General features: G+C 46.1%; 1 protein-coding gene across 1 annotated transcript; it reads left to right on the forward strand.

Annotated features, from left to right (window-relative positions):
- The first annotated feature begins 497 nt into the window (after nt 1–497).
- On the forward strand, nt 498–3225 carry SP8 (Sp8 transcription factor). Its single transcript, XM_054816988.1, has 2 exons — nt 498–615; nt 1648–3225. Exons 1-2 carry the CDS (start codon nt 595–597, stop codon nt 3136–3138), a joined length of 1512 nt encoding a protein of 503 aa, XP_054672963.1. The 5' UTR covers nt 498–594; the 3' UTR covers nt 3139–3225.
- Nucleotides 3226–21252: the final 18027 nt, after the last annotated feature.

Here is a 21252-nt window from a genome sequence, read left to right on the forward strand (position 1 = left end):
GTGTTTCTCCCCCCGCCTCCCCTCCCCGCAGCGAAAAGTACCGAAAGAAAGGGGAGAAAGAGGACGCAGCAGAGGGGGGACACACACACACCCCGCGGAGATATGGGATGCTCCCGCACTCGCCCAACGTTGCGATAATAATATTAACGCTGAGACGATGATGATATAAAAATCCAAACAAATGTAAACAACTCCGCGGAAAAAAAAAATAACCTGTTGTCAGATTACGCGCACAGTGGGGGCGGTGGGTGATGGAAAGGGGCGGCCGGGACGAAGCAGCCCGACTCGGGGTGAGGGGGCCCTGAGGACCGGGACTGTGGCCCGCGCCGCTCGACGACGTGACTGCGTGAGGTCATCAGCGCCGTCGAGCCCCGCCGACGGCGCTGATGACCTCACGCAGTCACGTCGTCGAGCGAGGCGGCGGGGCCGGGGATTGGCTGGCGGCGGCTCAGCGGCACTTCAAAGCCGGCGAGGGAGCTACAATTGTGGTGGAATGGGCGGAACTGATCATTGTATTGCACACCTCTAAAAAAAACACTGCCTCTGATTTATCAATATAAAAAAGATCCTCTGAGAGGAGGGCACTTTTGTGTGATGGCAACTTCACTTCTAGGGGTGAGTCTAAGGATTTTTTCTCTTGCTGGTTTAATTAGTTTCTTTTTATTGTCGATTGGAGGGGGTTAAAATAACCCCTGTCTTGACCGGGGCTATCAGTCTCCTCTATTCAGCCTTTTTTTTTTTCTTTTTTTTTTTTTTAACTTAAGTACAAGTGAGTTTAGGAGAAAAGAAAGAGCGAGAGGGGGAAAAGGGGGCAGAGTCACTTTTCAGTGAGCAGGAAAAGGTTTTAAGGGCATTTGTAGAAACAACCTACAGCGCCTGGGCTGTGCTGTTCCTGTGCCCCCGGAGAAGTGGCCTTTCTTCTTTACATGTGACTGCTGGAAGGAAAAAAAAAACCAAACCAAAACCCAAACTCAAACCCAGCACTATCGTTTTTCGTGTGCAATTTCTAATTTGCAGCAGATTGTGGCTTTTTATTTCCCTTTAAAATAACACAGCCCGCCGTGTCCAGCAGGTACGTTGAACTGAACTTGTGTATACATACATATGTACATATGTAAAATTTCTATATATATTTAATTATCGTTGGTACGTAAATTAGGATTTTGGGGTTTTTTAGGAAACTTTTTTTTAAAGAGTAATTTGATAATCTTGTAATTTAAGAAAACAGTCTTACTGACCTGAGGGACGGGGACCGGCCAGGTCCCGGGGAAAGGGAACAGACTGAAACGTAGCTGCCGCCGTGCCGGGGGCATCTTTAAAGCTACGGTAACAGATGCAACTTTTTCCCCCTCTCTTTTTTTCCCCCCTTTTTTAACCCTTCCCGAGCTCCTCAGTGGGAGGAGGGTTGGACGGTGAAAAAAAGCCCCGGAAGGCGCTTGGAGGCAGAGCCGCGGTGCCGGCTGCGGCGAAGGGATCCTCCCGCGGGATTCGCGAAACTTTGTGCCCGGGGCCGGGCGGCGGAGCGGAGCGGGGCCGGGCGGCGGAGCGGGACCGGGCGCGGGGCGCTGGGCGCTGGGCGGCGGGCAGCGGCGGGTCCGCTCCGTCCCTGACGCCGGCGGGGCGGCCCTCTCCCCTCTGTGCCCGCAGGAGGAACCGCGGGTAGGCTCCACGCCGCTGGCCATGCTCGCCGCGACCTGCAACAAGATCGGCAGCCCCAGCCCCTCGCCGTCCGCCCTCTCGGACAGCGCGTCCTCCTTCGGCAAAGGCTTCCACCCCTGGAAACGCTCCTCCTCCTCCTCCTCATCCTCGGCGGGCAGCTGCGGCACCGTGGGCTCCGGCCTCCCGGGCTTCGGCGTGGCGGGCGCGGCGCGCAACGGCTCTTCGGCGGCGGCGGCGGCGGCAGCGGCGGCGGCGGCGGCGGCCGCCCTCGTCTCGGACTCGTTCAGCTGCGGCGGCTCGCCGGGCTCCAGCGCCTTCTCCCTCACTTCCAGCAGCGCGGCTGCCGCCAGCTCGCCCTTCGCCAACGACTACTCCGTCTTCCAGGCGCCGGGCAGCGCCGGCGGCGGCGGCGGCGGAGGAGGAGGCGGCGGCGGGGCGGCGGGGCAGGAGGCGGCGGCGCACCAGCCCGTCTTCATCTCCAAGGTGCACACGTCGGTGGAGGGGCTGCAGGGCATCTACCCGCGGGTGGGCATGGCGCACCCCTACGAGTCCTGGTTCAAGCCCTCGCACCCGGGGCTGGGCGCTGGCGAGGTGGGCTCGGCGGGCGCCTCCAGCTGGTGGGACGTGGGCGCCGGCTGGATCGACGTGCAGAGCCCCAACGGGGCGGCCGCCCTGCCCGGCTCGCTGCACCCGGCGGCCGGCGGGCTCCAGACCTCGCTCCACTCGCCGCTGGGCGGCTACAACTCGGATTACTCGGGCCTGGGCCACTCGGCCTTCAGCAGCGGCGCGTCCTCGCACCTCCTCAGCCCCGCCGGACAGCACCTCATGGACGGATTTAAGCCGGTGCTGCCCGGCTCCTACCCGGACTCGGCCCCCTCGCCGCTGGCCGGCGCCGGGGGCTCCATGCTAGGCGGCGGCCCCGCCGCGCCGCTGGCCGCCTCGCCGCGCTCCTCCGCCCGCCGCTACTCGGGCCGCGCCACCTGCGACTGCCCCAACTGCCAGGAGGCCGAGCGGCTGGGGCCGGCGGGGGCCAGCCTGCGGCGCAAAGGGCTGCACAGCTGCCACATCCCCGGCTGCGGCAAGGTCTACGGCAAGACCTCGCACCTGAAGGCGCACCTGCGCTGGCACACGGGCGAGCGGCCCTTCGTCTGCAACTGGCTCTTCTGCGGCAAGCGCTTCACCCGCTCCGACGAGCTGCAGCGGCACCTGCGGACCCACACGGGCGAGAAGCGCTTCGCCTGCCCCGTCTGCAACAAGCGCTTTATGCGCAGCGACCACCTCAGCAAGCACGTCAAGACCCACAGCGGTCCCGGCGGCGCCGGCGGCCCCGGAGGCGGTGGCCCCGGCGGCGGCCCCGGCCCCGGCGGCAAGAAGGGCAGCGACACCGACAGCGAGCACAGCGCGGCCGGTAGCCCGCCCTGCCACTCCCCGGAGCTGCTGCCACCCCCCGAGCCCGGCCACCGCAACGGCCTGGAGTGACGGGCGGAGGCGCGGGGCCGCCGCGCCCCCCCCGCCCCGCCGCCCCCGGCCGCCGCCCACCCGGGTGCGCAGCCCCGCGGCGGGGACGCGGACACGTAAGTAGCCGGCGCGGCTCCGCAGAGACCGCGCTCAGCCCCCGCGGCCGCCCCGCTGCCCTCCCGGAGCTCCGCACGGGGCGGGAGGTGCGGCCGGGTCGCGCAAGCCCCGCGACAGGGACAGGGGAGCGGCTGGGCAAGGGGCGAGGGCCGCGGCCCCCCGTGGGGCAGAGTCCCCTTCGCCATGAGACCCCCCCCGCCTCGGGTTGCCTTTAGAGCGAAAAAACCCCACGTTCCTTCTCGCTTTCCTGCTGGAAACAGGCCCGCACCCCCCCCCGCCCCTCCGCCGCTAGCGTCGGTACAGCAGCGGTGCCCCGGGAGCCGCGGCCGGGCGGGCCGGGGCTGCCCCCGCGGCGGGAGGCTCCGACGGCAGCGCCCGCCACCAGCGGTCGTTATCCCCACACAGCGCCGAGCTGAGACTCAGAACTGCCCTCATCTCGTTAACTGCTCAAAGCCCTTCTGCTCCCCGGGACCGGGGCGGCGGTGTGCTTCCTCCCTCCCTGCCCCCCCCCCCCTTTTTTTTTAATTCTAACAAATCTTTTACCTTCCTGAGTCCAAATTTCATTACGTTTGCCAGCGCATTTGTATAATTCCCGTTTGAGTAGGAATCGCGAAATACGCTGAAAATAATTAGGTTGAAAGTCGTATATTTTTAAATTCCAAATAAATGAAGCAGCACCGTGGGTTTCAAGCAAAGCTGTAGTTCCAATGCCAAAAAGGGAGGCCGGGGCGGGGGGAATAGGAAAATAAAATATTTGTAAAATACGTCTGAACCTATAGGTTTGTACAATTGGGAATCGTTCTAGATTAGCTAACAATTAAATATAACTCCACCAATGTATCGGTGTGAGGTGCAGTTGTCCAGGAGACGATTTTGTATAGTATTTTTCTTGTAAATTACTTCCAGTAAATATTTGAAAATATATTGAAGTACACTTGAGCTTTTTTTTTTTTAATTTTTTATTTCTTTTCCTGTCACGAGAAAGCGTTATTGTTGCAGTCCTGGTTCACTGCATTCTTTTTCTGGACTCGTTCCTTGAAGTGTACATCAAATCGCACTTCAGGATATAGGTTTTGCTTGAATATTAATTTAGGTAGGCATACAACTGTAATTAAGCAAACAATATTTGATAAATGTTGAATGACATTTAATTTAATGGAGCATGTACTTATTTGCATTTGCTGGCAGTTCAGGTATAGTTACAGTGAGAGTTCTCCTATATTTCATAAAGTGGGTTTGCCACGACCCATGTATTAAATAAACTGTCCAAGTGAAACTGAACTAACGTTGGCCTATGTGTATTTCCTGAAAATAATATTGATAAAGGTTAATAAACACTCCTGACACTACATTAGCGGTTTGCAATGCTGCAAACTAATTGTCTCATTGTAATGTTGAAATAATTTGGATATTTCACATTGAAATGGAAAGCCCTTCGCTGGAACATTTTAGATTTGCATTTTAAATGCATGAAATGTAATTGATTTTTATCTGTAATATTTTAAATGGTATTAATAAACTCCAGATAAAACATTCTACCTTAGGTCAGCCAATTGTTTTTCTTCTTTTTAATTCCATCGTTACAGGCAATGATTTACTTTGAACTCATATGGCATGAGTCGTTCTCTAGAGTTTCAGAGAAAAGTGAAAAGACAACGAATTCAATCCCGTTGTAAATTGTAGCACCTAATGAGAGCAGCTTTGAGACATTAAAACGAGTAAGTTGGCATTCTGCTTCATTCTTTTCATAATGCACTAGCAGAGGAAACTAAAGGAAAGGCATTAACGTCTTTTTTTAAAAAAAAAAATAATATTTTTATCAAACTTAAGATACGGTGCCCCTCACAAAACCGACTGTGTATGAGTGACTGCTTTGCATATACCTCCTCCTCAGACTTCATTTTTCACATCGCGCCAGATCCATTGTGAAGGCGATTTAATACTGAAATACTAAGGGTCATTATTGCTTTAAAAGACAAAATAAAAAGTGGTCCGCCGCTTTTATTTTTAGGTGACGTGTTTGTGGCTGGGAGCGATGCTAATTGCCGTAGCGAGCGCTAACTTCTGCAGGTCTCGGGGGTGGGAAACTTCGCGGTTGTGTGTGAAAACTCCCTTCTCGTCCGGGGGCGTTTTCCCCGCAGGACCGGGAATCGGGGCGATTTCAAGGGCTGCGGGGTGCTGCTAACGAGCCGGTTCAGCTCTACCACCCTTGCTATGTCCTTTAAATCTTGTCCATAGTGTTTCTCAACAACAATAAAAACACTATTGCGAGAGTTTCCCAAAAACTAGCGTCTTTTGCTCGAGGCGGAAAAGCAGTTACGGCATTTACTCAGCGTTTTGGAAAAAACCCAAGCCAAACAATCAAAGAACACCACCCCCCCAAAAAAAAAAACCAAAACAAAAACCAAGCCAAAACCCAAAAATAACCCCAAACGACAAAAAAACCCCAAACCGCTGACGCTTTCCCTTAACACTGTTTTTTGGGGGGGGAGGGGGATGGGGGAAGTATTGTTCCTGTTTGGAAATCTGGCCTCTTTGATTGCATAGGGATGCGATGCTCACTTTTGGCGTACTGAAAAATCAAGACTAGAGCATGGAATCTGCATAGCAGAAAGATCTTTTGTGCGTACTTGTAAAGAACATTATTAGCGATAACCTAAACAGCGGGTATTAAAATGGAGAGCAAAAGAGTGTGGAAGAGTCAACTCCAGATGCATTGAAGATTTTGGTTCTGTGCATGGCGTTGGGATTAGAAAGGGCTTTTAATGTGCACTGGAAACAGGAGTTGTTCTGGTTGAGCTGCATTTTATTTTTGCTTCATTACAAATGTAACCGTCAGAGGCCTGCAAAGTTTCCTACTGAAACAAAGCAACAGTTTGCTCTGCTTTTTTTCCCCTCTTTTTTTTCTCCTTTTTTTCTTTTTTTTTTTTTTTTTTCTTTTAACTCCATGTAAATGGAGTTGTGTAGTAGCACCTGATTTCTCCAGTGGGAGCAAGAGGCAGCATATCTGTTACCTGGAGGTTTCCTTCCTCACGGAATAGGTTGAGCAGCAAGTGAAAAGGAAAGGGAAATGGAGCAGCAGGTAACATCTAGTACTGCTTCTCCGATACTCCCCTGAAAAGAAACTGCTACCAAAATGCCACTGGCCAGGAGCCTGTTCAGGGCACTGGTTGCTCCATTTCGGGTCAGTGTGGCAGTGGGATAGAGCCGGCGACAAAACTCATCCTTCCCCTGGGAAGCAGCGTGTGTTCCTGCTGCTCGGGAGCTGCCGGTTTGGATCTGGGCTGTGTGAGAACACACGTATTTTTTTCTTTCTTTTACCAGCAAAACCCAGCACTTGAAGGCTGAATAGCTCCTTTTTGTAGTTGATTTACTTTTACTAAACCCTTCCAGATAAGGGCATTGAGTTGTTTGATAGGAGCCAGGAACTTGTCTCTGCGTTGTGCAGATCAAGGTAGAGTTAAACTAGTTTGCTGACCCACAGGTCAAACCGGTGTCCATCAACTTACCTTCCAACTGCCTTCAGATGATTGTGGCCATTCCCGTTTGCTCCCTGACCTTTTAAGTCTCTCCCTTCAAGCTTGTAGCAATGTCTATCGAATTTTGTGTCCTGCTTTTCCCATTATTCCAGCTTTTCATTGTCATTTTCCAGTTTAAATTTTCAATAGAGCAGTGATGGAAGATGTGCGCAGCTGAAGCGATTTAAAACACCACTTCATTTCTGCCTGCTGTAGTGCCTTTCCCACTACTCTCGGCCTGTGCCTGCCGAGACTAAACAGCGATCAAAGGGTGTTGGCTTTGCTTTTTCTTCCAGTCTAGGAATGTGAAAGTAGAAAGCAAGAAATGAAATCTCAAAGGCTTTATTTGTGGATGTGGTGGCTAATCCAGCCATCAACACTCTCATCGCTGTAAAGGTGGCGGAGTAAGTATACATGATGCAGTCCAACAAATCTTTCAGTACGAATGGTTGTAAGTATGCACTTGCCAAAACCCGCCACGCTTCAGTTACATTCTGTGAAGCGACCTCTGGTTTAGCTTTGGGAAGAAAGAGCCAGGAAAAAGTGTGAACAAATCAGGTGTGCAGTTGCTCACATTTTCACCAGGTACGACAAAACTCTATTGCTGTATCAGAATATCCTTGCATTTCTTAGCATAAATGAGGGTCTGCTTTTGCAGCTCGCTCCATTACATTTTGCTTTATTAAAAAAAAATCCTCAATGTTTCCATGGAGGAAAGCACATACTGCAATATCTGCTTTACAATGTAGAACATAATTTTTTTGACTAATTGTTTATACGGCAAGTGAGCTGGCCGTCTTGTGCTGAAGTGTGTGGGGAAATTGTTACACCTCAGGAAAGTGTGCATTGAGAAAAACTGCGCCATTTAGGACAATTACTGCGTTTCCAGTTCTATGGTTTTCTAACTGCTGCTTAGAATTACTCACTTTTTTAAAAAGGGATTAGGGAAATAGGGGATAATGGCAAGTAAAACCGCATAGGAGCTTTACTGGGGCACTCTAAATACAGAGTAAGTCCATTTCACACTTGTGGATTTCGAAACAAACTGGGACCCCGCATTACTCCTTGAGCAATTCTGCAAAAGGCAGATTTATACTGCCCGTAAGGCCCGGTGAGAGCCTGGGTAAAGGACCCATCTTCTGGGGAGCGACTTCCGTCTTGGCATTTGGAGATTTCTGCTTTTCGGGCTGAGCGATATTGCTCTGCAAAGTGCAAAAAACAGTCATGGAGAACCACGATGTTTGCGGGTGAAGCACCGGTCGCCCCAGGGGGGTGGTGCTGCGGGGCAGCCCCTCCTCACGGCCGGGGCCCCAGGGCTTCCCGCGGGTCGGGGACGAAGAAGGGAGGGTTGTGTGTTTGTAATACTGAAACTCCTCAAATAGTGACACAGAAACGTCGTCCGTGGCTAGTGCAAGAACGATGGATGGGCGGGAGGCTCCTTTTAAACAGCTTTTGCTCTTGGGGAGATGTAACACCATGCAAGTTTCCTTTGGGAGGACGGGGGAAATAAATTTTTTTTTTTCTTTGTCGGCAGCACGCTGTACTTCACGCCTGGCCACATCTCTTGAGACGGGATTATATGTATGCATGTGCCTATATACTCGGTGCAACCTCCAGCTGCCCGCAGCGTTACAAGCGCGCCTTCCGCAGGCGATAAAGCCGGCCACATCCTTGTTGCTACTGGGCGGTAGGCTTCGCACATCGCCTGGACTTTCTCCCCACCACTGCAGGGCTGTTCCCTTCATCCCTCCCCTTCTCTGTTTCTGTCCCAGCTCGGACACAGACACACGCACACGGGGATGCGGGGGGGCGGCGCGGCCGGTCCTGCCGCGGGCTCGCAGCGCCACCCGGCGTGGGCGCCCCGTCGGCGGCTGGTACCGCTGCCCGTCCCCCCGTCCCCTCCCCCGGGAGCTGCCCTGGCGAGGGGCAGAGGGGGGAACCCGTGGCGTCTGCGCGCAGCTCCGCTGATGACCCGTGTGATGCCGGCGGGGGTGGGGGCGGGAGGAGCGTATTGTATGTATTCCGCGCCTCCCGGCCCCCCCCTCCGCCGGCATCACACGGGTCCTCGTACCGAGTGCCGGTGTGTGTTTTATTTCCTGAGCTGCCGCTGGACTGTGCCTCCCACCCCACTCCCGAAAAGCAGCAAGCATCCTCTCAACCTGCGAGGCTAAGTGAGGTTTCGCTAACACCAGTCCTTCAAACTCCGAGCCAATTCCCTCCCCCCGGGGAAGAGTTCTCCTGTCCTCCCCTCCTTGCCCTGCTTCCCCTCCCAAGCGACACTCCGCGATGCTCGTTAGGAGGGTGGGATTGTTTATTTACGGAGCAAATGGTCCAGAAGCAGCTTCTGCGGGCAGAGGCGCAGCTCCTCGCCTTTAGCAGGAGAACAGATGTGGAAATAAATGAGACGGGGAAGGTGCCTGCAGCCCCCCGGCTCTGCCGAGCACCCATAGCCCGGCCACGGGGCGATGGGGCGGCCGGGACTCCTCGCCGGGGCAGGACGATGTCCCCGTCGCAGGTGAAGAGACGCTGGAAATGCGAAAGCAGCCATTAGGGCAGGATTTGGGATCTCTTTTAGGTGTTTCATCCCCAAATTCTTTGAAAGCTGCTGGGAGGGGGAGCTGACAGGGTGACAAGGGCTTTTGACTGTGTTGCTAAACTCATTCACGCCGTTTAACGCTAGGTCGGAGGTGGATTTTTTTTTTTTTTTAAATATTGGGGTCAACTCAGTCCTGATGAAACGCTTCAAAGTACTTTCCTCTGTTTTGTAAACCTAGCTTCTCAGGGTAGCTCGGGTGCTCCCTACACCGATTTGTGCTTGCGAAAGGCAGAAAGTGTATTCCTGCCGATTAAAGTTGCTCCACACTTAATTAACGCTGCTCCTGAGCTCGCAATCTTCTTAGAAAGCCTTTTTTTTTTTCTTTTTCTTTTTTTAATCAAGGGGTACAGCGTGTTATTAAATTCTTACAACCCCGTTGGCAACCGATTTGAAAAGGGCTAACCGGGCAGGCTCTCCCCGCGCTGCAGCCCCGCGGGCGGGACCGGCGGGGGCTCCCGGGGCTGTTGTGGGGGGGGACACTGCAGCGGAATGGGCATACCGAACAAAGGTGTCCCCTCAAAGCAAAGGTGGCCGACAAGGAAAATACCTTCAGCCTGCAAATGAGGTGTCAAAGTACTAACGCCGCCTGCTTTCCTGCCTCCGATTGCAAGGAACAGACGATCAGATTTTGAACTACTTGGAGGAAGAAGTTTTAATGCTCAGAACCGCAGGGGCTTTCCCCTCTTCACTGCTGCCCCTTCTTACACAGCTCTCGCATTTTTTTTAACCCCTCAGTCGCCTCCTCTCCTCCACTCTTCAGAGATTTTTTTTTTTTTTTCCCCATGCTCAACCTGAAGATCACACACGAATGCCTGGCAACAGGTATGAGGATTTTCTTCCCCGTTAAAGTAATCGACCTGGTGTGAAGATGTAGCCTATCCCTGCAAACCTCACCTACTGCAAGAAAACCCAATCCAAACCAAACACCCCCCCCCCCCAAATCCCCCAAAAATTCAAAACCAACTACCAACTCACAAAAACCACAACCAACCCCCCCCCAACTCCCCAGCCTTCTCAGCGTCGCCAGGAGAGTCCTGTGCTCCTTGTCTCTAGCAGGGAAAAGCAGGCAAGTCACAACTATTTGCCTGTAGCCATTGCTGGTTTCTCCAGATAGATAAATAACTTCTAAAGTGGAATTGCCGAATAGCAAAGGGTGCTAGATTGGGTGAGGAACTCAGCCGGGCAATGCAAACAGGCTGTCTCAAGGAAGAGATCCCTGACTGGTAAGAAATTGGTACCTGAAATGTCGGTAAGAGCCAGTATCAGTGTCTGCTGTGTGTGTTTGCTTTGCTTTGGATAGTCCAACCATTACCACACTAAGAATTGGGCTTAATTTGCTTATCCATATACATATGAAAGGACAAAGCCGAACGGGGAAAACACTTGCCAAATACAGTTTTCAATTGCTTACTGTGCTGACTGCTGCAGCACACTGCTAACTGTACAGCCATCTTCTGTGTTAGGACAAACACAGGTGTCATCTTTTAGACTTCTTCCCTCCAGAGCACTGGTGTCACTCACACAGACAATAATGCAGCCCTTGCTCAGCAGCCAGGGAGTTTATCAGTCTCATGCACCAAGTCTAAGATTTCCAGCAGTCTTTTGTTTTAATGCCCACTTTGACGCTGGGTCACATCTACTTACAATTAAACTCAACAGCCTGTGGGAATAGCTGCAGACTAAATTTACCTCCCGTTTTGCCAAGTACAGAATTTTTAGATGAATGAATTCAAAACACATGCAAGCAGCATATCTTTATTAGAAAAAAAAAGTTTTCAAAGCTTTGTGAATTCTGAAAGACTTGGATCCTGAAAGATTCACTCTCACCGAGGACATCCTTGAAAAAGTAAGTGCAATATATTTATTTGTAGTTCTGCCTAATCCTTTGTGTCTTCTCCCTTCATGACACAGAAAACCAAAAATTCAGTCTGACCCGTTTCTGCTCATAAATGAAAAAAAAAATGTACTTGATATCAAAATTGCAATGTGCATCTTGCTTCTGTTCTGGGTAGATTCTGTGTACCCGAACATGAGTTAAATTACAAAACACATGGTATGTAAGAATTTATAATGTTTTATAGACATTAAATCACAACCTGGCTGGCATTTATATTCATGTCAGGCCCTGCTAATTTTCACTTGCCGTGGCAGACATTAGGGGTTTTTTTCTGACTGTATGAGTCAGGCAAGAAAGATGATGGACTTCTAATTATTAGCCAAGGTGCTAAGTTTCCACATCTCTACCCTCTTGTCTCTTGTCAGGTAAATATTCCAACATTTTATTTAGCATCACGGCATATCAGAGAGTGGGTGTAAAAACATCTATTACAAATATGTTCAAGCTGAAATATAGATAAGCAGAATAAAAGGTCTTCCTCCTTTTGCCTAAGTATTTTTTGTTCTTAAATGCCCAGTAGGCAACGATATTTCCTGGTGTCAGTAATACTATATAGCGTTATTGCAGACAACAGGAGAAAATGTGTTGCCTGCTAGAGATAATGCACATTATACAGGATAGACTACTTGCTTTCAATAGCTTTCAATTAAACTTTAATAAAAGATGAAACCCAAGAATAAAACATAGTTAATGGTCTTAGTTAACAAGTCTTTTTTTTTTTTCTTTTAATATGGTAGTATTTCTCTGTTTTGTTTTGATTTTGCAATTCGGTAGCAGAAAGACAAGTTTGTTTCATAATGCAATTGCTGGCTTGCTATCAAATTGCTCATGGGAGAATTAACAAGAGTTTAAAAAAAACGAAACTCCAGAAAATATTCACATTGGCACTTCTCTTCATGTAAACAGTGGGAAAGGAGTGAGACCAAAGAGCTAAATACGAAAGAGAATGATTTTTAGCCTTTTGTAAAATGCTTGGTGAATTGCACTTACTGATTTTGAGCTGAGCACACATTTTACCTACTGCAATATGTTTAAAGTAAGTTAGGTGGATTTTGCCATTTAGTTGCAGAGAAAAATGCACTTGTGAAGTCAGGCTTAATTCAAGAAACTTATGTTACAAATACTTTCCTATAATTTATTGTGTTTCTACAGGCACAGAAGGGATCAGAAGGGAATAGCTGCATCTTCTAGATACATTTTTGGCATGTAATTAAGCCACACCTCCCCTATTAGTAGCAGTCATCATGATCTTGCTAAACCTGGTATCATTCCCTTTTTTTTTTGTCAGCTGTCATCTCTAGCCTGACTGCAATAACTTCCCTGATAAAATCTGTGTTTAGTTTTTGTTGGACAAATTTTCATTTTCATTGAAACACTGATTTTACTGGGACTTTGCCTGGGTGAAGCCTGAGTTGAAAAGTCAGCAAGACCTCAGGCTGTGCCTTCATGGTAAGGTGCTTGAGGCCAGGTGGGAGAATCAAGGATCTTGATTATGGGCAGATCTCAAGGCTGATTTTGCTATGGTGCTTCCCCTGCCAGCATGGGTTTCTCTAGGCTGGCATTTCAATTTTCTGAGGCATAACCTATATTTCCAGAGACTATAATATCAGCAGAGAAAGTAGGCATGGTTTTTTCCCTTCACACTGCTGCCAAAAAATGCAAGATAAGACGCAACAGAGAGAATAGGAATAGGGAATAGAATATAGGCATTTGGCTGCTGTCAAACCCAGCAAGCACGTATAGGTACCTTATTTTACAGGCCCCTGTGTGCCTAGGTATACATCTCCGTACATGCTGTCAGGCTCTGTATCGCTGAGCGCTTTGATGTCTTATCCTGCTGGATCCCTTAAGAGCTTGATCCTGGTGATGCACTTTGAGGATTCCCCATGTACACTATCAGGGTTTAACTCCCCACACAACGTACAGGAAACTGCTTTTAATGAATGATGAGAGGAAGGTCACAACAGTGTATCTCCATTTCCTGTGAAATCATCACTTGCCTGGGACCTTACAAGGTAGGACTTCCACTTAGTCCGAGCAGAGGTGTCCAAGCTGAGAAGAGAGCAAGAATTTCAGTCACATTGCCCCCAGGCATTATCTAACTGCTAAATGCACACAGGCAAAACTAAGTGTTTTCTCCAGAGATCAAACGATGCTTGATTTCTCCTGGCTTCATGCCAATCAACAGAGAGATTTGTATCTTCAGAGAGATGTGAACTCTGATGGAAGCTTCATCTGCAATGGGAACGTTTCCAAAAACTTCTGTGCTGGATAGATACTCTAATGTGTAACATGATGTGAGCTTAGCCTTCTCTTTAATTGGGATACAGTAATAATCTCCATTACCTAGCTACTTATTTTCTCATTTTTTAGAAGGCTAATTGCCCCTCAAAGCAACCAACAGATACAACAGTTCCCATGAGGAGAGGTACACAGGTACACTGGCAGTTTGATCATATGAAATTCGTTTCCATACGAAATCACTTAAAAATAAAGACAAATTTAACTTTGCATGTACAACAGTGGCAACCAGAATCTCCTGAACTCAGAATAATCTTTACATTTTTTGATTAGTACAAGAATATGTTCCTAGTATGACTATAGACTGCCTGTTTTCTCGAGGTTGCATTTACACTTGACAAGTATCTTTCCTGTTACATAAAGCTGATCTGTGTAACTAAGGTGGTAGGATGGATTATTCTAATAAGTGAAATTTAGAAAGGAATTGTAGCACACCGATCCCATACTCGTAAACTAATTCATTAACAAAAGACTGTTCAACGCAGAACCTGATACAAAACGGTTTACAAACTAAAGTCACTGAACTGCACATTACTTGTCTCAAAAGGTATTGCCTTACAACCAGGTTTCTGCACATGGAATCAGTCTGGAATACTTTTGTTTGATAAAGTTCAGTCAGCGATTTTCCCTGAGCAGACAGAACCTTAGATTTCACTTTTAACTGATGGGAAGGCATCTCGTATACTGCAAATCCTGCTGCCAGTACCAGCTGACCTCCTCCCTGTTGGAAGCTGGGAGTATAAAACCTCTGTCATGATGATATTCTGTATCCCAGGACTATAGCAGTGTGGAAAGTGGTATATTTAGGATGGATTTACAGCTATTTAAAAGATACTCTTTCCCACTGAGTAAGGAGCGGCTCTGATCCTCCTTCCAAGAGTCATGGAGTCAAAATGCAGCACCGTAATGGTTAAGTATGGTTAAGTGGAAAAGAAGTGGAATGTGCCTGAGTTATACTGCAGTTCAAATAAACTACAAGAATACCCGGGGTACTTTCAAAATCTAACTGGGAAGTTATATAAACATATCCAATTTCCTATCTATAGAACACTACTGATACAGGGAGTTACAACCTTCACAATAAATCTGACAGTCAGAGGGTTGGTTAAACCAGCAAGAGCAAGGGGGTGCTGGAGAACAAGACCGTGCAGCAGGTGAGAGCAGGCACCAGGGTGGTGCTGATGGGCACCCACACGGGCACCGCAGTTGTCCCTCCGGGCATAAAGCGGCTCTCCTTAGCCAAATATGTGACATGCTGAGGGAGGGAGAGAAGTCTCAGCCACACATGCTTGTTTCATGGTTGTCAAATATGCCTGTAATACAATTTTGTCAGAGGCAATTATCGCTGCAGCACGGTTGCTCCAGGAAGCCTTCCTCTCCTAGGCCGAATTGCAACTATCAAATCTCAGTTGGTTTGACTGAAAAAATATCATGGCAGTGATGTCTTTTCACTGAAAAGGATTGTTTGCCACTCTGTTGTCATTAAAATGAAATATAAACTAGCCAAACTGTCTTCACCAAGCTCTGATCTTCTTAGATAGCCTGGTAATTTCTATGAGGAGACAAGCCGTATTTTGCTTTATTTTGCAAAACCGTTCTGAGAAGATTTTCACATTTTCACAGTGGTTTCCAGCCAAAAGTGTCAAAATTTACTTCCTGAAAGTAAAACTGAAACACAGATGCTGAAGCAGCTAGTTAAAATCACAAGTGAAGTCTTTAATAATATACTGAATTTCTCTTTCCTATGTTTTTGACACAAAAAAGGGTCTTTTTAGCAACAATGTATGCACTAATTAGGTCTATTATTAGCTTGGGAAGAGCATGTGAAGACTTCAGTCAGCATTGAAGGTCTTGTGCTGGGTGCTCAGGTCAATACTTGTCCTGCCTACTGAAAGAGAAAAAGCCTATTTTCATAGGCTGATAGGCTAGACCACCCCTCTCTGCCAAAGCTCAGGTGGAAGCAACACTATCGCAGCAAGTGTCTGCTTGAGGACTTGTAAAAAACCAAACACCTTTCATATAGGCATATTCACAGTTTGTTCCCTAAAGCATCTGAAACAAAGCAAAACAAGTGAGCAGGACAAGAGTGTGGAAGGCTGGGTGAGCAGCAGTATCTACTTGCAGGGTGACTGTCCCAGCTGAAGGTTCCCAACTGTTACATGGTTTGGGCTTTTCAAGATTTCAGAACACAAATCAGATATTTCCAGCTAGACCACCAAGTCACTAAACTGTCTTACACAAGAAAAAAGTATTCGACATTAGGCAAACAGGCAGCCAAACGCTTCTGTCAGTCTCAGCTTGCATCCGGAGAGAAAGAACAATTGCCAGAGTGAAGTGATGGATGAACAGAAGACCTGACATGTAAGGCAACCTGAAGAAGACAATCAAGGTGACTGAAATTCAGAAAAAGACAAACCTTACTGTCATACAAAATACAGTAAGATGAAATATTGTAAGCTTAGATGTAAGAAACACAAAGGTGAAACATTATAAGCTGATCTTTAAGTAATATAATCTGTCTATTCAGAGATGGGACTCTAGCCTGTCTCTCAATAGTCTTCCTCTTCCTTTCTTCCATCCTCCCTCCCATTTCCCTCTTGAAAGAACAGTCTGGTTTGCATTTGTGTGTATTGTCACCTGAAGTTTTTACGTGGCCGTCTCCTTCCCAGCATTTCTGTTGGGCTGCCCCACTCTCGGCAGTGACTGCTCTCTTGCTGGTATCCTGGCGAGAATGAGTTCACACAAAAAGAAAACAACAGGTTTTTGTCATTAAACTCAGAGAGCAGTGCATGCATAAAGGGCACTGCGGAAAGTTAGGTGCAGAATTAGATGTTGGAACACGGCAAGAAAGAAAAGGGGCAGCTGACTGGGAAGAATCCATAAAGATGATCCAAACAGTAGAAGATAAGGCATAATAAGGAATTCTGGTGATGTCTGCCTCCAATGTGTAAGGGCAGAGGACTTTTATTTGAATGTTGTGGACATCTAGTGGTCATTGAAATGATCCTATTTTTAAAAAAACCCTGTCTTGTCAAGATACACAGATTGTGTGTTTTACTCAGCTTGCTATTTAGCCATAGCACTAAAAGAGGACTCTGGTGAAACTAGATCGAAGGAACATGCAGAAAAAATAAAGGAGAATTTAGTGAAGATCCACAGGAATGACTGAACAGCTGGATAAAAAAGACTGCAAGAACACTTACTTCTAGCTTGTGAAAGAGAAGAATAAGTGGTTACACCTCAAGTATTTGTATGGAAAACAGAAATCCAAAAGGGAAAGTTTTTTGTGATCCTTGGAGTTTCATTGTTTGCAAGCTTGACTGAAACGAGCCAAGTTTAGACTCCAGGCTGCAAAATTTTAGCTGTGATGATAACCAGTCATTGGAATTAAAATAACCAATTACTGGAATAATCACCAAAGGCTAACAGTAAAACTCTTGCTAATGGTAACTCTTTAACCACTTTTATTTTCTAAAGGAAATAAAATGTAGTCTAGGCAGGAATTAGTTTAAGGAACTCCCTGACAAGCATTGTGGAGGTAATCACAGCAGTCCTCTACAATGAGTTTGCTATCTCTGAATCTATGGAGATAAGCCGTCAAGTGATTAGCTACAAAATTGCAAAATTATTTGACTGCTGGAGGCTGTAGGACACTCTAATCCGTATTTAGCATTTCAAACTCTGCGAGAGGTGGAAGGGCTGACTCTGAACTCATGGTTCTGTTCTGGTGAGGCCCACCATCAGCCCATGCTGAGATATTATTTGGGTAATTAGTTTTGAGTGGGTTATTTATTTACTCTTAGATGTTTGCATAATAAAATTGAAATTTGTTTAATTTATTCTTTGATCATTTGGTGAAAAGTCAAAGTTTGAGAAAAATCCATTTTTAGCCAGTTTTGCCGATTCATTAATTTAGTTAATCAAAATATTTTTTAAAAAAATCAAATGCTGACTTCTGCAGAAGTTTATTTTAGTGTTGGTGAAGGATCATGTTTAGCCTTCTTTTTGAACCTGATTCATGGCCCACTGAAATTTATAGGGGCCATTCATTAACTATAATGAGCTTTGAAATGAGTCCCTTGTGAAACGGACTGCTCAGATGTGAACAGATGCAATCATCTTTGGATTTTTAAACTGTACAGCTTGAACTTGAATTGTTTGCATTCACATCGAAGTGTGCTGACTTAGAAGAAGAGGCAATTGTAATAGTTGAACACATCTGCCTAGTAACTTTTACTGATTGCTTCTCTATGCATCCCTCCTGCTAACAGATGCATAAATGGAATTCTGCAAGAGTTTGCCCTGGTTGTGTTATAGTCAATATTTTCATTAATGACCTAGAGGGGAAAAAGAGTTTGCCTATTAAATTTCCAGAAAATGTCAAGTTGAGAAAGACTGGATGCTGGAAGATGGGATTAGAATTCAAAATGACCTTGACTAACTGGATAAATTGTGATTTTTCAATAGGGACAGGCTCTAGCAACTAAACTCAGCGGGGAATGACCAGTTGCACAAGTACAAGCTGCGGGCTAACCATGATAACTGACTAGGTGGCATTTTTATGCAAAGGCAGACATGAGTTTATGGTTGAATGAAATCTTGACAAAAGTCAACAATGTCATGCTGTTGCAAAACTCCTTCTTGAGAAATGCTAGGCAGGGATATAAATTACAAGACATGACAAATAATCCTTCCGCTCTGCTCAGCACTGGGAATACCTCAGCTAGAGTATGCTACCTGGCTTTGGAAAAAAGACTTCGTGAAGGGTGTGTACCAGCTGGAAAAATGAAAAATTGAAAACAATGATGATCAGCAAAGATGATTTAGGCTAGATATCAGGGCCTTTTGATTTTAAGGAGAGTGAAGCAGAGGTTGCTGATGGTTAGGCATTGTCTGTGTTGGAAATTTTAAAGAACTATTTGAAACAAACATCTCTTGTGAATGAAACTGGTGTAGCTGATCCTGCCTTGAGGATACACAGGGTGACCTTCTTGGGTGTCTTTCAGCCCTCTGGTTCAGGAAGGCTTATGCTGGGTGACTGGCTCTGGCAGAAGTCAGAAGAGTCACCTTGCTCACACTTGTGAGTTAGTGAATGGTTTTAGATTTGTCTAAGCTCATGTGAAAAAGACAGGATTTCAAAACTTGAATCCATGGACCTGTTTTTATGCAGAAAGTCTCCCTGGTCTGTTCTTTTCCTGATGTAAAGGGTGGCTGGTTGTTTCAGCCCCACTGTGACTATCAGCCTGGGAGCCCTGCTGTCGCCCAGCCGTCAGGGCTTGCTTTTATTGCCACGTTTTCCGAAAGGCTTCATACTTCTTGGTGATGGTTGCAGTAGTATTGCAAAGAGCACTGCAGCTTCATTGGTCAAAGAGGAACAACCTTTTGGCTTATTTGCAGGTTTGGCTCAGTCCATGTCTTGAGCAGATGTCCTATTTTGAGCTTAAGAGTTGATTTCTTTTGATCTAATTACAGTATATGAGGGGCGAATGTAAGTTAAAATTGCGTTGAGCATCCTCTGCACAAAATGGCATTAGCTTATTTGCTTACATTTCCATTATCTTGAGTAACACAGTTTCATGACTGTAATGGAAAAAAAGAAGCTCGTTATGTTCAGCAAATCTTTTTCGGCTTATTCTCAATGACTGAGATGAATACTAGGCTTGAGGTACACTGTTAGAGACTGTCTCATATTCTTATGGACTTCTGGATGAATGATGTTATTCAGTAGCTTTTCTTTGTGTCTGAGATAAAACATATAAGATTCAGATTTAATGTGTTTGACTCAGGTTGCCTGAATAATTTTTGCTTATGGAAAATCATCTTGATAAAGTTTCTGTATTTTTTATTAATTTCAAATGCTAATATCATGTGGATATTTTCACTCCTGTATTTTAAAGCAATATGAATCGAAGGCACTGCATTCTATTTTATGCATTTTACTTTGATATACTGTATATCTATCCTTATCTGAGAAAGTTGAAGATCTGCTTTAGGCACTCCACCTGCAAGTCTAATAAATCCTTGCAGGGAGATTGGCCTGTGTTTATTTTAGGCTTTGCACACCATGGGGTGAATTAGTTACGGTTCAGTAAATGCTTTTAGAAGATATATCTGCCCTAAACTCAGAAGTGGGTCGTCTGGCATATGCTGTTTAGAAGCACCTCAGGTATCATTACTATGTATTTCAGCCAAGCTTATTCTTCATTAAAAAAAGATGCATATATTATTTAACTGTACAAATTTTAAAGATCTTTAGTGATTTGACAAATTTGAAAATGCATTTCTAATTTCCTAAATCCATGATTGAGTCATAATTAGACTGATTAATAATAAAGCATTTACCACCCCTACACCCTCCCCCCGTGTAACTGTAATAATACCATGGGTCACACAATAAATGAAAACCAAAACCTGTAGCATTTTCCAAACCATCAGTAAAATCATGTTCTTTATTGAACTGGTGGTGAATCCCTTAGTGCACTGAAGGATTCAACATCACAAGAGATTGAAACTTGGGCACTTATGCAGCCTATTTTTCAGACAATTTATCCAGTTTGTCAACAATACTTGTTTTGTTAATGCTTCTTGAACTCTCGGTATATGCTTGGCAGCTGTGAGATTACGTAAGTCTCTGAGGGAGTCAGTAGTCTTCTGTTACATATTGAGATTTCTTATTCCGGGCATCTAACTCTGCAGGATACTTCACCACAACCAATGAACTGACATTTCTCCCTGAAAATAAGCAGAAGGAAACTCTTAAGAAAACCATGAAACTTTGATGTTGTTATATGCGGAAAATTGACTGATAAAAATGGTAAAAAACTTTTTCCCTTTCCAATTCTCCTTTACAGAAGCCCAATTTAGCCTTGCACCTATACTTATTCCATTTTACCAAAATATGTGCCAACATTGCCAATTAAATTAGAATTTATCTACAAATGTGAAAAAGAAAATACAGACATTTTGTCAGTCACAAACCTCAAGCTTCTCTGCAAAATGTGACCCTCATGACAAATATATTTTCTCATATTTGCTCCTTATTAGCATTTTTCTATCAGTTGGTCTTATGGTACTTTACAGGTAGAGGTAGCTAGCACTGACACGGATTTACACAAAGAGAAAGTGAATCACAGGAAGCAAACATTTAGGGTGTTCAGGGACAGACAATTCAGGAGCAGAATACAAATCTCTAAAAGGGATCTGTAGCACTCTAAATTGGGACTGGAAACTTAAATTTGAGCTAAACAAAGAGGTCTGAAATCAGAACAAACTACTTTACAAATTTTATTTTGTTTAATTTGAGCTTCCAGTTCAGGTCCATCACACAGTCCTTAGCACCAAGAGTTCAGCTTAATGATTTAAACTACCTCTTACAAAAATTAACATAAAACCTAGAACAACAATTTAAGATTATACAGCTAATTAATTATATCTGTCACTGTTAGCTCCAAGGGAGTCTGCTCAGTTGCATATTTTATGGTGTGAGAAAAGAGGGGGTAAGCACTTGAGTGAAAAGCTGAAAAATTATCTGCAGCCCACATTCATATTCAGCTCAATATAAAAAGTGTGTATTTATTCTCTGAAGACAAGAATACTGATCAGGTTAAAAGACTCCTGGTCCTAAATAGGACTTATGCACCAGGAAAACAAAAAAAACAAAACAAACTGTAAAACCACCAGGTCAGGCAACACCCTTTTGAAACTAA

This window comes from Grus americana, chromosome 2 (assembly GCF_028858705.1).
Source record: "Grus americana isolate bGruAme1 chromosome 2, bGruAme1.mat, whole genome shotgun sequence".
In the NCBI taxonomy this organism is placed as follows: domain Eukaryota; kingdom Metazoa; phylum Chordata; class Aves; order Gruiformes; family Gruidae; genus Grus; species Grus americana.